This window comes from Numida meleagris, chromosome 16, assembly GCF_002078875.1.
Source record: "Numida meleagris isolate 19003 breed g44 Domestic line chromosome 16, NumMel1.0, whole genome shotgun sequence".
NCBI classification, from domain to species: Eukaryota; Metazoa; Chordata; class Aves; order Galliformes; family Numididae; genus Numida; species Numida meleagris.
Window position 1 is genome coordinate 4429879 of NC_034424.1, and position 16044 is coordinate 4445922.

The following is a 16044-nucleotide window of genomic DNA, read 5'->3' on the forward strand; positions in this document are numbered from 1 at the left end:
GCCAGAGCAAGGCATGAAAACGTGCATTGAGCCAGCACGGCACCTGCGCTGGAGTCTGTCACAAATTCACCAAAACAAGTCTACTTTTCAAAGCTCAATCTGTGCTGTAGCTGACAGGGCTGTGCTGAAGGAGGGGATGAGCCTGGCTTTGCAGCCATGATGTACGACAGGACAGGAGCCTGACAGGAGGTGAGAGCTGGGGCTGGGCCACCCCCAGGCACTGTGATCCCAACCAGCCTGGCTGCACCACAGCTGGCTGCAGGCTGAGCTCGGCAGTAGTATCGGCTCCAGATCGTGTGGATCATGTCACTTTCCTTCCACGGGCAGGAAAATCCGCGGCAAGGGGCCAAGGCTCCCTTGGGCTTCGGGAGCTGTACACCTTCCAATGCACACTATCGTCCCGGTGCCTTCTTTTTTCCCCCCTTTTCTTCTGCAGGTCTTTGCCCTGCAAAGACAAAACTGCACAAAGTCAGCTCCAAGCCCAGGGGCATCTCAGCTCCAGCAGCTGAGCTCAATGGCAACCCAGACAGCGCCGGCTCCACATTCCCCATAGAGCAAGTAATGCCGCAAGAATCCAAACTAACACAGGCAAAAGGAGCTTTGTGTTGGCAGGCTGGGGGGGGCTGCTGAACCCGGGAAATAATTGCCCCCGGGTGCAAGGCACAGCACCACGGGGCCAGCACACATCTCCCCAGGGGCAGCTGCCCTACATGGCCTTCCTCCCTCGAGCACCCAGGAGGACTTTTGGGAAGGGAGAAGCACCACGCATTGTACCCCAAGGACAAAAGTCCACTCTGCTGCACCCGGCTGACGCAAACCAGTCGTGCCCTAAATGCCCTTTGGTGGGAAGCAGAGGAGAAGCAGACAGCAGCGTCCAAACCCGGCGGCGAGTGCAGCGTCAGGGTTTGACATGATGATGTACCAGACTATGAAAACCCCAGGCTTAATTCAGACAACACTTTGGTGTTCTGACGGCTGCCGGGTTGGAGAAGGCAAACGCGATCTGCAGGCAGAAAGGGAAAGTGGCAACAAAGCCTCTGCCTTTGAGGCGTGGGAATACAGCACACGAAGTGGGGACGGGGGAAAAAGATCAGGGAGCGCTGCCTTGGCTCCTGGCCAGACCCGGGGAATCGGTGCCTTTATTTTGTTTTGTCAAGCACACCTTTTGCTTTTGAAAGTCACCTTCGCGAACACCTTACCAAGAGCTTTTGCCCAGTGAAAAGGGTCGGAGAAGTTTGGCTGCAGCCCGGGCCCACGCGTGTTGGGCTGGAGGTGCCGGGTTTGGCCGGGCACAGCAAAGCCCCCAGGGCCACAGCTCTGCTCCGAGCTCCTCCCCCACGCTCTCTGCCCTCGCTGCCTCGGTTTCCCCACCCGCAGCCCCATTTCCCCATTTCTAAAGCATCGTGGTTTCCTTCCCTTCCTTCCTTCCTTCTCAAAGCGCTCGGCTCTCAATGATAAGAACAACCACCTTCGCTCACGAAGGTGTTGGCAGGCACTAATTAACGAGCAGCCTGATGACACTGTGAGATCCCTGAATAGAGGCACTATAAAAGCGTGCATCCTTCCCACGTGCTACTCCTCCAGCCGAAAAAAGGAAACATCGCTCCCTCTGTGAGCTGCAATCCAGCCTTCGCCATTCACTGCCAGACCCACGGAGGCAGGTGGAGGAACGGAGCAGGTTCCCAACACACTGCAGCAACAGACAACCTGCTCACGGCGCAGACGACCCAGATTCCAAGCGCAATTACAGCCAGAAACGAATAATTATCATGCAAAAGTCATAGGTTGCCAATAAACCAGAGAAGAGTTGCTCCTGGATTTTCACCCTACTGGATGCACGCCGTTGCTGTCAGGTTACTGAAGCAGCACCAACACAATGAGGAACCTGCTGGGATCCATGCACGTGCTGCTGGACCATGCACATCCCCAGCCATGCCCCGAGGCACGGAACGCAGCGCTGAGCCCAGCACCGAGCCCAGGGCTACTTTTAGCAAGCACTTCTAATGTGTGTACAGCACAGCCCCCAGCTGCCTCCCCTGAAGGGCTTGCTGCAGTGCAAAAAATGTATTCTGAATCTTTTTTTTTTTTTGCATCCTATCAGACATGCCATGTTTTCAGTCCTTGCATGTGCTTTAAGCATGGCTCCTTCCTCCAACTGAGGCACTTAATGAGTAAATAATTTAAAAGCCGTTGAAACGTTCACAAAATGGCAAAAGGAGAAATCGCTGTGAAACACACCAGGATGCCGGCATGAAACCTGTATTTGCCGGGGACATCCTCAAACAGCTTAAATCCTGAACAAAGTCCCCTACACAGCGGGAACCAACACACAACATTTCTCATAGACCACCACAAGCCCCGGAGCCCCAGGGACTCTGCCCATTGCCCAGCCCCATGAACTCTCCCATTGCAACGGCTGTGATCTGTCCCCAGGGTCGCTCTGAGCTCCCAGGTGTTAGAGCAGCACCGACCGCATCCGTGCTCGCTGCACGCCATTGGAAGGCTCAGTGTTGGCATTCATTCAGCACAGGTTTCCCCCCTGCATTTCATCCCCAAGCGCAAGCCCTGCCTGCCCACCCCATCTCCTTTATTTCCCTCTCCCACTGAGCCCAACCCAGGGCTTTGCACAGCACCACCCGAACCCTATGGCGCTGGGACTCCACTCTGAGCCCCCTGAGCTCCGGCATCGGGGCTGTGCCCATTGCCTTCCCCAGTCCCAGCCTGGCACTGCCCTGATGCAGCTCCACGCCGTGGATTGTTGCGCGCTGCCAGCATAGAGAGCAGCACTGCTCACGTTAATGCTGTTAAGAGCTTTACAGAAATCACTTGTGTTGTTCCGTAAAAGGATTGCGTGGGTCAATAGGGGAGAAAAGACAAGGATTTCTCAGTGCTTATACACCGCTTGTAATATCGTTAACAGATTAAACGTGTTTGTTGAGGAAAATTAAATCAGATTAAATCCATCTCTTATCACTTGGGAAAAAAAAACATAAAGTCAAGGTGCCAGGCCCGGGTCGCCAGCAGCGCTTCCATCAGCGTGGGGCAGGCAGCTGGGGTGCAGCCAAGACACCGTCACTGCTCGGCTGCTCCCAGGCTTCCTAGGGCTGTGTATGGCTCCTGCTCATCCCCGTCCCCTGTCCGAGCACAATGACGTGGGTCAGGCCTTAAACGAACGCAAAGACGTGGAGGATGAGTTAGTGTTACTCCTTTCCTGCACCTGCAGTCGAACATCCAAGCATTGGGTTTCCTGGCAGTTGGTGAAAGCTCCTCCGTGCAGCGCAAGCACGAAGCAATTTGTCGTCCTCCCATCCTTTTTGATGCTGAACAAGCCAGCAACCCGCACAGCAAGCTTTGAACCAGCTCCTTCCCGAGCAACGCGTGTCAAAGCAGCCAGACGCACCGGTGTGCGACTGGAGCATCACACCCTGCAGACAGGCACACCACCAACTAACAAACAGGTTGCACGACCCACAGGGGCCCCACTGCAACACAGAGCCCTGGGCAGCCAGGACCCCACCGCCATGGGGAGCGATTCACATCTACCACTGGGCTTCCAAACATAGAGAAATCCTCTGGGTCTCTTGCGCTGTATTTGAAAGTGGTTTTCACATCAAGAATGTGGCCCTAAAATGTTTACGATACGAGAAGCTGCCGTAACATCAAACAGCCCAAATGAATGTTTAGCGATGGCAATCCCCGCAGTTAATAAAAAAACAGACTTGATCCTTTTAATTAATTCAGAAATAGTTTTGCTGGCATTTTCCTTTACTTGGTTATATTTTCGCACTAATATTTTCACAGACGCCTGCAACCATATAAATATTCTGCCTTGCTGTTTAAAAAAAAAAAAAAAGTGTTTTTTTACCACCCAGAGTGCGACACGGCCGAACTGGGAGGTTGGAGGCAAACAAGACGAGACGGAGCTTTGGCACACACCTGCCAAAACAGCCTGGGAAGCTCAGCCCGCCAGGCACGCTCCCTTTGGCAGCAGGAACCTCGGTCATTTTGTCAGCAAGCCCCTTCAGATGGAAGATGAAGGCACCTGACGCAGGCCGGGGCTGGGGATTTAGGAGCACGCTTCCATTTTAGCATCTATCCGCCTCGTCCTAGCGGAGAGAGGGATTAAAAAGAGCCGCATGAATAATACAAACTATAAGCAGCTGCTGAAGCCTCTGTGTGCTCAGATCCCTGCAAAAAGTAATTAAATTCACAAACTTTGCTCGGCGCTGTGGGGAATTGAGGCTAATGAACGGGTGCATTAATTTATACCGGAGCTTTAACGGCGCTAACCTTGGGCAGGAGCCATCCTTCCCAGCTCCCACACAGGGTATGAGCTCTGCTGCATGCACCAGCAGCAAGAACCCCGGGTTAGGAGCAGGAAGGAGATTGCTGCCTCCTTTCCCAGTCTTTGGGGGCCAGGGCTCGGTTCCTTCCCTGGTTATCAAAGCCAGATGTTGTTCTGCAGCGAGCATGCTAACCTTCCCAGGGCTGCCCACCTGCATCCTGCTGCTGTCTTGGGCGAGGATGCTCCAACACAGCAAGTTCATCCCTCCGCCAAAGGGAACAACAACAAGCTGCCATACTGGGTCACCTGGTCGGCAACTGGTGCCACTGGGTGAAGAGCGGTGAGGGAGAAAGCAGCTGAATGGGGCAAAGGCAACTGACAAACATCAATGCTGAGCACTGGGGTAGAAGTGGCACCGAGGATGCAGAGCGCAGCTCCCAGGCGCACGGATGGGAACGTTCAGCCCAGCACTTGGCACGCTGCCCCGACATCGCGCCCAAATTCGCTGACTGCTGACACAGCGTGAAATGCCTGATGCTGCCCAAAGCCCCGCGGATGCTTTGTTATCTCAGAGCTTTGCCCTCGAGCCTTCTCCTGGAGTTAATTTGTTGTCAATGATTTGGACGCTGTCGATGCTGGTGCAAAGCACTCGTGTTCTCAGCTGAGCCTCCCAAGAGCTCTCTCTAATTAAAAGCATCTCATCAAGCTCCCATCCATCAGCTGCCCACCGAGGATGGTGGATGCAGTCACCAGCCACACGTAACGCACTCAGATCTCCTGAGCAGCCTGGATCTCCAGCAAAGGACACTGGTGACATCCTTGACCTGCCATGCACTGCCCTTGCAGAGCACAGCCCAGCCTTGAAGCGTGCTAAGGCAGTACGCCATGGTGGGAGCATTGCATGCCATTGTGCCATGAATTTAGGCAATACAAACTATTTTTCCTGGCTTGAATTAACAAACAAGACCCTCCTTGCAACAGATTGCAAGATGCCGATCACAGCCACGAGATACCTTAAATCCACAGTAGCTAAGGATGGCATTACTGGAGACCTGCACATTCCATGTCTCCATCACTAGGACAGTGGGAAAGGAAGGTGGCATTTTTGTTCTTACAATCATAGAATCGTTTGACTCAGAAGGGGCCCTGAAAGGCCACCTGGTCCCACTCCCTGCAGTGAGCAGGGACACCCACAGCTCCATCAGTGCTCAGAGCCCCAGCAGCCTGACCATGTGCCAATGCCTCACTGCCCTCATCATAAAAAACTTTTCCCTTATATCCAATCTAAGTCACCAGTGCCACGGGAAGCCCTGTGTGCTAAGGGCTCCTCACTAATGAGGTGCTAACGAGGCGGGCCTGGCCTCCCCTCCCTCCAGAAGCCTTTCTGCACTCATGCAGCACCACTGCAGTTCCCCACTGAGCACTGCTGGGGCCTCAATGCAGGAAAGCTCCCACCATTCAACCAAGAGCATAAAAGCACCAACAGGTTAAACACACACGATGTCAAAGAAAGCTTCCAAATGCCCATGGGCATTTTGTCCAGCTTGTGAGGGACCCCCCCTGCCCACCTACAGGAGCTGCTTTCTGCCTGCACGTTTCCTTTGACCTGATTAAAACCAACCCGTACTGCTGCAAGGTGTGCAGCCCTTGAGAGCCTTTTACCCTCCGGACATGGGCTGCTGACAGCAGATGCAGCAGCTTCTCCTCTTCCAAGTCACAAGCGCTGACCTGGCCTGGGCAGGGCCTGCACAGCCTCCTCAGCCCCACACTAGGCCCAGCATCAGGGCCCAGGAGATCCAAGGCACCTGAGAGCCAGCCCAGCCCCTCACAGGGCCCTCAGATGGGCAGGAACAGGCCAGGGCCAGCCTGCTGTAAAACAGCACCTTGCTCAGCATGGAAATCATCTCTACAGCTGTAACACATCTCCTCGAGCACCATCAGCACCCGTCTCTTGTTTCAACCGGTCACTCTTACACTGGGAGAAAATACAGAGCAATAGCATGGAGATGCCAGAAGCAACCGTGCAGACGTGCAATCAATACAAGAATTCAATATGAAAATGCCTTTTTTTTTTTTTTTTTTTTTTTTTTAAAAAAAAGGACAGACTTGCTTTGGAGGGCTGCAGGCTATTCTGTGTTTAAGCCTGTGGAGAAAATCTGGAATGCAAACTTCCATCAGCATCTCCAGCAGGTGTCCAGGGCAGCTCCTTTCAAGCTTCAGCTCCTCTGCTGGAGCAGCAAAGGGACAGATCCTCTAACAAAGGCTTCTTTTATCCCTAATGTTAATAAACACTTACTGAAAGTGTTAATGAAGAGGCGCTTTGTAGAGCCTGAGGGAAGACCCCCCCCCCCCCACACACACACACACACCCCATCCCTCTCAGCTCATTGCATTTTCAGCTTGGAGATCGGGTGAAGCCTCAGTAGTACAGGATTCACTCACCATAAATATATATTATACTGTTTATATAATTTGTATATATATATATTTCCAAACTCTAAGTAAATAAATGCAAAGTTCCACTCATCACAGCAAAATAGCAAAGTACCATACAACCATAGAGTGGCTTAGGTTGGAGGGGACCTTAAAGATCACCTAGTTCCAACCACCCTGCCATGGTATTCTCTCTTCCTTTCATTCAGTTTAACACCTGTGCAGAGGAGGAGAGAAGAAAACCTTCCAGCAGCCCAAAGCCTGGGAGTTCTGGTTCTCAAGAGCTTGGTTCCAAGTTTAATGAAGCTATTTTGTCTCATTGCTCAATGTGTGGAATTACCACAGCAGAAACTCTACTGGGAGAGAAGGATAGCACAAGGCATGAGTAATCACAACTGGTTTCAGGCAGGTTTTGCCATTCGGGTCTGGTTTCAAGGCTATGACGACACAACACTATAGGCAAATGTGGGTTTACCACAATTCTTGCCAGGTGAGTAGTTGCAAGCTATGAAGTGCTGCAAGCACGGGGAGCTCTGGAACAGCATGAGGAAAGTGCCCTCCCAGACGGGAAGAGAGGATGCTTCCTGCTGGCCAGGTTTTATGGTTTTATTCCTGTATTTTATAACATGGGCCTCAAGCTGGCCCTGCAATGCCCTGCGTGGGACCTGGTGCTGTGCTTGCTTCTCGTGCTCATCCCATTCTGGAGTTCCCTAAACCTTTCCTTTCAGGCAGCACCAGCAGAACTGGATTGAGGACACTGTAACGAGACAAAACCTGCTGGCAAACCCAAAGAAGTCAAACTTCCAAAAAGGGAACCGAGCTGGGCCAGGACGCATCAGGGAAACAATGCAGAGAGCAGGAGGCAGGGATCTGCAGCCAAAGGCCAAGATTACCTTCTGGGTACCAGCACCCTGAGGTCCCCAGAGGAGGAGGGGATGTCTGGGAGCACCTGAGCTCTGCTCTGCGAATTCTCCTCCAGCTGCAGCGCTGGCACAAGGCCAGAGCACAAACCCAGCAGGGTTTCCCATCTGTAGGGCTCTGAGGGCATCCCCACTGCTCCCCCGAGCCCTGCAGCAGATTGATGACTCCAAGCAGGGCTGCAGATTGGCTTTTAATTTCTCTCTTTAGTCACTGTGCTGTCAGTGACACTGACAGACACGAGGTTCATCCAGCCCCGGCTCCTGCCTGTGTTTATTTAGTTCACCTTCAAAATGAAAGCGGTTCCATTAAGCAAACAAGTTCAGCAACTGCAAACAAAGACTGTGTCAGAGCCTAAGCCAAGGCTCAAGCCTTCACAATAAACACCATGGCATCCACACAGTGCCATGTTCGGGGCAGTGAGGTGCCCACCTGAGCACTGACAAGAAACCAGAGTACAACACACAGGAGCCTTGTCCAACAGAAGAGCCAAATCCTCTTTAAACCCTACAAGCAAAACGCCTGTGCAGTGCTGCATTGCACCCAGCTGCACCATGCGATGCACTGCACTGTCCCCCATGGCATTGCCCAGGAACCACCCGCAGTTCAAGGCACCAGATTCCGATCGAGATTAGCCAAGGTGAGCATGAGCCCAAATCAAAGTGATGCTCAAACCACAGGGCTTCCCCTGCAGACGGGGGTCAGCTATGAGAGGTTTGGTTATATTTCCCTCCCAGCTGTTCCCCAGTTTTTTGAGCGCTTTATAATATTCCTGGTTTAAATTAAACAAAAAACAACAGAGACTCCAGTTTGACGTGGCCAGTGCTGCACGCTCTATTAAATGTGTTGCCAGAAATTGTGTAGGTGCAGGTGAGAGGGACCAGCTCCAGGAGAAGGAGCACGCTGCTCCTGTCTGTACCCAATGCTGGACACAAGCTTGGGGCACCAGTTTGATGCTAAGAGGGACCACATAATGGGACGGATGGCGAGGAGAAGAGAGAAAAATATCAATTCCACCATTTACAAGCTTCTCTTCAGTATCTACACCTGTTCTGGACAGCTCTCAGCGGGTCCTCAGCTTCACAGAGCACAACAACCACTGCTGCAGGTGCCCAGCATCACAGCTGGGTACTGGAGGTCCCTGTATGGTGGAACACCGCTCTCCATCCCACCCAAAGCCCATCTGATTCAGCACTGCAACCAGCAGCCACTCGCACCCCTTAAGAGACAACGCCATCTCTCATTTATTTTCCATTTCCAGTGGGTTAGATTTGCAGAAAGGCCTCCCCCAAAGAGAAACAACCGAGACACATAAGGAGGGAAGATCCAAGCACGGGGCATCAGCAATAACTCACATCAGCAGGCACGCTGCTGACAGCTTACAGTAAGCTTCCAGGAGGAGGGAAAAAAAAAAAAAAAAAAAAAACACACAGAAAAAACGCTCCGAGTAAAATAGTTAAGCTCAGACAAATGTTTGTCATTCATTATCTGGAGTCAAGCTTGGATTTCTCAACAACACAGCTGAGCCAAAGCAAGCGAGTTAATAATAAAAGATATTTTCCAGGGAGCTCCACGTTGGGCGTGCAGCCTGCCCTTGACGGGAGAAGCGCTGCAGGCAGGTGGAGGCTCTGTTTGCTCTCCTCCAAGAACAGGTATTTAGCTCCCTGCGTCACGCCGCTTATCGCCAGCCTGGTGCTGCTCCCTGGGCACGCGGCCACGGGGACATCATGCAAGGTGCTGTGGGACCCGAGTCCTGCCCCGAAACTGGGGCAGAGCGCTGCTGGAGAGCACTCACACACACACCTCGGTTATAGCTTCATTATAAATCATATTAATTTAATGATACCTTCATGCGGCCACTTATAGGGAGATGAGGATGGCCATGGTCACCGTCAAGGCCTCCAGTGCTCAAAGCAAAGGCAAATCCTTCCCCATGCACCAAGGGGGACTTGGGAAGATGCGGCCCCGGGAGGGAAGGTGGAGCAGGACGGGGCTGCTGCAACCCCCTGGGGCAGCCACAGCCAAAAGACATCTGATGTGCTGGCACCAAGGGAGCAAACAGCCAGCCCGGGCAAGAGCCGGCGTGCTCCAGCTTTGCTTCCACAGCATCACAGAATATCCCAAGATGGAAGTGATGACCAACCTGGGGCAAGCCCTGCTTAAGGCGAAGACACGCAGGGATCTCCCATCCCATCACTTACACATCCCGTGCACCAGTTTGTAGGAATCTTACCCCAAAATCCTGCCCACTTTCCCAGCGTTCACTGCAATGCATCCCTTCCCAAAATAGCTGGCTCCCTGCAGCAGTCAGGTTGGTGCGTCCCCGTTCTGGGGCAAGGGAGGAACACCAGAAAACTTTAAAAAAAAATAAAAAAATAAAAAAATAAAAATCTATAATATTTTCTTTGTTCCCAGTGACAAAAGGCATGAGTTATGGCAGACAGAAAAATGGATTTTCTATCCCACAGGAAGTCCTGGCCTTAATAAAAAGTATATATCTGCTTTGGAAGAGAGGGCAGGAGGAAAACAAATCACTGAACGTTTTCATGGAGCTATGAAGAATTTGGGGGGAACAAAATGTCAAGCTTAAAGTGCTTTCAATGGAAAAATGCACTGAAGGAAAAAGGATCTTCTCCGGAAAGATAAGATATTTTGCTGATCTTGACAAAAACCTCTGAGGGAAATAAAAAAAAAAAAACAACAAAAAAAAAAACCCTCTTTTTGAAGGCTTTCAACTCACACTGCTTTGCATCTCCGTGCTTTTCCAGAAAGCATCCTCGCAGCGCGTTCCCAGCACACGGTGCGCCCGGAGAAGGGCACTGGGGACGGCCCCTGCCTCGCCAATGGAAGCGAGCAGGTGTCAGGCAAGGCTGGAAAAATAAAGAAACAGAAAGCAGTGTTTCCCCTCTGCTTTCCCCCTGGGGAAGGGAAATGCTGATCCTTCGGCTCGCGGACGGCCCCTCCTGCAGCCACCTCCTGGCTCCCAGCCCACGGGATGGATGCGGGCAGGGTGAGCTCAGCCATGGGACGCGGCGCCGGATGCGGTGGCATTCCCGGGGTGATCCCGTCCCCGAGCAGACCACATCTCACCCTGCAGGGGAGGAAGCTGTGGGTCGAGCGGCAATTAAAGGCATTTTCCTAATATCGAGCAACCCCAACCAACCTGTGACGGGCTACAGAAAACACGCATTGCACCCGCCCCATTCCGGCCGGTTTCAGCCCCATTTAGGTGCCTCTGGGACTGAGTCACAGCACCAGGAAGGACGAGGCATCACCTCCAAGGCCACAATCCTCCCTAAATATCCCCCCAAACACAGCCACAAATCCACAGGAGTGCCACCAAGGAAGCGCTCAAAGGAGTGGTGCTAAAACAGAAGCGCTCCATGCGCAAACAGCAGAGCAGCGCCTGGGGAAAGGAGCCTGAGAGCTGGAGAACCACCGGGGGAAAAAGGCAACAAAACAAACAGTCCATTCCAATATCCTTGCCGTAAGCAGCCGAAGTGAACCCAGGAACACATCAGAGAATAATCATTTAGCACAGATCAAACAGCAGAACTCGCGCATTAAAAATACATGCAGCATTAATCAGCTACGCGGAGTTATGTGCCATCATTTCCATAAATAATACGGGATCAAAGCAGCCCAAGCAGCGCTATCAGTTCATATAGGCAGCCAGTCAGTCAAAATACAGTAAAGCTGCCTGAAAAGTGCAGCAGGGTAATCTGCCAGGAATAAAGCAGATCCATCTGAGAAGCGGCACGACCAGTTAAACGGGTGAGGGCTACCCGCAGCCTTAATTACACAGGTGATGCCACGGAGCCTAAACAAGGCAAGAAAGGGTTAATGCGGCCCCAAAATAAAATAAAAGGGGAACAACAACAAAAAAAAATCAAGCTTGGGGGATGTCGATGTGCATCTGGCCTGGAGGTGAACACCCAAACGGCAACAGGAGCACCGACCCAACCTGGAGCACCCCAGCGCTGTTTCGGGGCCGGGTGGTGATGGGCAGAGCAGGGATGCAGGGTCAGGACGTGGGGCTCCCCCCGGGCGAGGGGACAGGCCCCAGCACACAGCAGGGCTCACCACCAGCGGCCTGGAAACGCACGCACCCATGGCTGCATGCAGAATGCCTGTGTCATTAAGTCTTTTGCTGAAAGGCTGCAGAGCCATTTAGCCGGCTGATTTTTAAAGCAGGCGTGCAGAGCAGCGCGAGCTATAAATAGCAGGGATGCTTGCCTTGTCATGTTTCTGCTGCCTTATTTATAAGGACGTGGGGCGAGTGAATTAAAAATGGTAAAAAGAGCAGCTCGGGCTTCTCCCTGGTTTCAAGGCTGGCCTGCATCAAGAGGAAAACCTCCGGGGTTTCGCTTTTTTTCCTTTTCCAGGCAAAGAGCAAACACCCGTCTTTCCCGCTGAGGCTCTGAACCGGTTACATTTACAAGGCAAATTTTAATTCATACAGCAGGTGTTCGGCAAATCCTCCTTCAAGCAGCAGCAGGGACCACACTGAGACTTAGCAGGAATCCATGCGGCTCCGGGAGTTCCTCATTGACACCTGCTTGGAAATAGGACCCACGCGGGCGAGGCAGGAGCAGGGACCCCACATCCATCCTTTCTCCATGGATGAGCGCTCCGAAGCCTGGTCTGATAGCGATGCTCCGCAGCCTGCTGCTCTGCACATGACCTGAGCATCCCTTGGGATCTGGAGCCCTAGCACAGAGCCAGGGACAAGCAGCAGCGATGCCTCTGCTCACGCTATGGGACCTGGACCAGCATCACCAGCCACCAATCTGCAGGGGGATGGGTGCAGAGGTGCCCCCAGCATCCCTGAGAGCTTTCCTATTGAATAAGGAAAAAAAGGTGTGCCCAAACAGAGGGGTTTGATTATTCTTCCTCCAGAATGCTTTGTTCAAAACACTTCCAGATTGATAGGTTTAACCAGAGACCCTTCCAGACAAGACCTCCTGACCCTGGGTGCGTTTCCTCCAGCAGCCTTCCCCCAGAGCCCACGCTGGGGATGGAGCACAAGGACATTGCCATTGCCCACGGGGCAGCATCACAACGCTGGGCCCTCGAGCTTCATGGGAACACAGCCAGAAGCAATTCAATAACCAGCATGCAGCCACGTTATTTCAGTCTGACCCAACTGAAAGTCAAATTAAATTTGGGAAAAAAAAAAAAAAAAAAAAAAAAAAGCAGATAATTTCCTGCGAAGCACAAACCCTGGATTTCAGGCTGTTTAACGAGCCTGCAGGTGGGGTTCTCCTGGGGGTGGTGCAAAGCCACGTGACCCCCTAGGCGAGGGCAGATGGTGAGGCTGCAATCCTGCCCCCAGGCTGTACACCACGTTAACATCCCACCAAACACCCAGAGCCACTTCCAGCCCCGGCCCCACTGCCCCCTACACAAGGCAGCCCCATGGAGCCCAACAACTGCACTCCCCAAAGAGAGCTCAGGTCCTTGCTGCAGCCTCACTGAGAAGCCAAGCAAGGCCTCAGCTGCAGCCTGGGTGCTGCACAACGCTTCAGCATCCCGACAGTTTGGGGGTTTATTTTAAGCGCTTGTCAGAGGTAAAGCAGAAGGAGCTGTCCTGGCCAGATGGCTGCGGGAGAAATCCCCGCTCCGCTCCCGGCGCGGGCACAGCTTCAGCCCAGCACCAGCAGATGCCTGGCGCAGCCCAGCTCCGCTCTCGGGAGCACCGGGAGCTGCAGCAGCACTCCCCGCCAGCCCGTTGGCATCGGCTCCAAATATTAGAAGCAGCACGATGACTTATCCCCGGGTATTTATAGAGCAAAACACTCTGAAATCTCTCCCCTGACTTCAGCAGACCGGCGCGCCTCCGTTCTTCAGGGACAGCTCCTTCTGTGCTCCTCTGCCCACAGCTCCGGCTCCTTGGGATGTCCCCTGGACGTCCCCAGCTCCCCCTGGCAGAGCCTGCTGTCAAGGTAAGGAGCTCACTGCAGCGCAGTCCCACTCTGGCTCTTCCATCTCACGCTTGGCATTTCCCACCCGGCAGCTCAGCGGTGCGGTGATGCCCCAGTGTTGGTCCCAAAGGAAAAAAGGCAAACCCTAGTGCTGCACAAGGAAGCTAATAAGTGAGACTTTGGGTACTCCATAGGTCTTCCCCAAATATCCCAATTATAATTAGCATTGCTAAGCCCAAAAATCTTGAGTCAGGACCGTCGGCAGCATCTGATTCAAGAGTGACTCAGACACGGCAGCACGGAGGCATGAGGAAGACAAGTGAGCCACGGGCAATGTCCCTGCAACGTAAGCTCAAGGTAAAACCCCACAGTGTATTCCTCAACTGAAGACAGGCTCTGCCCTGGCTGCTCCCATACTCAACCCAGGTAACACGAGCACCTTCCCTACTGTGAACCTTCACATCTGTAACTTGATTTCCATGTCCTTAATAAAAATGAAAACATGCCATCCAGAAGACGAGCTGTCCCTGTAACTACACTGAGCCACATTCAAACCCCAAACCAGGGAGCTCCAGCTACTCTGGGAGCTCGCAGCCTCCCATGGAGCACAGCAATGGGTCCGGCTGTCAATGGCCTTGGAGCTTGAAGCAAAGCTCTTTCCCCTACAAAAATCACTGCTGGAACTGGAGGAGCCCCCCTGTAAGAGCTCTTCTTGCACATAGGGTGCAGGGCCCCCATGCATGCAGCTAGCCCTGGAATTGCACAAAAAAAGAAGCATACCTCATGCTGGTGGCCGTGCCCACCCACTTGGCCGGGTCACCCCATGCCGCCTCCAGCACCGGATCCTCCGGTCCCCTCAAGCAAAGCCCAGGGGCTAATCCCCCCATGCAATGCAGCTGCACCTTCTGCACCTGTGCTGAGAGCAAGGGGCTGCGGCCAGCAAACCTCACCAGCACCCACTGGGGTGCAAGACACCTGCGCCCTTCCTCACCCCGAGTGCTGCTTTCCCAGAGAGATCCTCACGCACAGGAAGGGGCAGACAGGGGGGTTTTGCTCTCTGTGCAGGGGCAGCCCAAGTAGAGCCGTGCTGGCTGCATGCACCCGCCCCAGTGTTCCCCGCAGCACGAGGCCACCCCGACCCCGAGCACCCGAGCAGCGCCGGGTGGATAAGGCAGGGGATGCTTCTAAGCCCGTCTCCACAAACAGGAGGATTAGCAATTTGCTTCTCTTGGAAAGAAAATCCGGGGTTATAACAGGATCGGAAAGAAAAACAAACGTTGTGAAACTGGGGAAAGGGAGAAGAACAAATCAAGCAGGGGCCGAAGGGCTTCTGAAATCAGAATGAGAACAACAGAAGGAAGTCAGAATTTCGGTCTTGGTAGCGTTGAGAGGACTCGCACACCGATTCCTTATCAGGAATAATGCTCTCGGCATTAAAGGAATTCCTTCCTTTATCCTTTATCCAATCCTTTGTATAAAGGATACAAAGCATTCATTCCTTACTCTAGGCTGAAGAAGCAGCAGTGGAGGCATAGAAGCCAAGAAGGACAGCAGCTGACCCCACGGATCCCATTGGCTTCACTGACCCTTCAGCCCCAAACGAGCTGGGAAATCCTCCACCAGGCACGGCCAAGCCCAGGGACCAGCCCCGTGCCACCAGGCCCCCAGAACCGCCCCGACACATCACAGCTCCCATTAAGGCCGACACCAGCCTGCTAACGAACCACGCCGAGCCCAACGAACTGACGCTTCAGGAGGGCATCGCCAGCCCACGTGCTCCCACCCCGCCAGCACCGGGGCGCCGAGAGCAATTGGAGATCAGCATCCGACGCACGGGCACGGCGCGAGCATCCCGGTGCCACCACAACGCCCATCCCGTCCCACGGAGCGATGCTGGCGGAGGAACCGGCCCAGGCACGGGCAGAGCCGCGGGCAGGGAGGGGTGGCAGCCCGCTGGGTGCTCGCTGGGTGCCCGCTTCAGACGCGGCAGCACCGCGGGGTTTTGCTCTCAGGGACCCCAACGCCTCCTCCCGCTGTCCGCGGTTCCCCATCTCCGTCCGTTCTCTGTTCGGGAGAAAATAAAGAGCCGAACTGCGATGATAACAAAAAAAAAAAAAGAAAGAAAGAAAGAAAGGCACTGAGGGCTGCAGGCGAGAGCAGCCAGAGCCGCAGCCGGTGACGCCACGAGCGCAGCTCGGCGCCGTTGTTCAGCCGCGGGGGATCCGAGGAAGCGCGGAACGGGCGCTCCGCTATGGGCGGCTCTCAGCGATCCCGGCACCTCCCCGGCGAGGAGCAAAAATTAACACCGTTCCAGCGATAAAGCAACCGGAGGAAGGAAGCGGCGCTCCGGCCCCGCTCCCCGCCCGCCGGGCACAAAGGGACCCCGGGCACCGCGCGGCGCTCACCTGTGGGGCCCGCGGCCGCCGCCTCCTCCTCCTCCTCCGCTTCCTCCCGGGGCGGCTCCGGGGGCGGCGGCGGCGCGGG

The 16044-nt window shown here is 53.9% G+C and overlaps 1 protein-coding gene across 1 annotated transcript in view; it reads right to left on the reverse strand.

The window, feature by feature from the left end:
* Positions 1-16044, reverse strand: part of MEGF9 (multiple EGF like domains 9) — a gene marked incomplete at its 5' end in the record, with an annotated part of 37402 nt that extends 21358 nt beyond the window's left edge. The window contains one exon of the mRNA XM_021414155.1: positions 15966-16044. Within this exon, the coding sequence (XP_021269830.1) occupies positions 15966-16044 (79 nt within the window). The remainder of the gene's footprint in view (positions 1-15965) is intronic.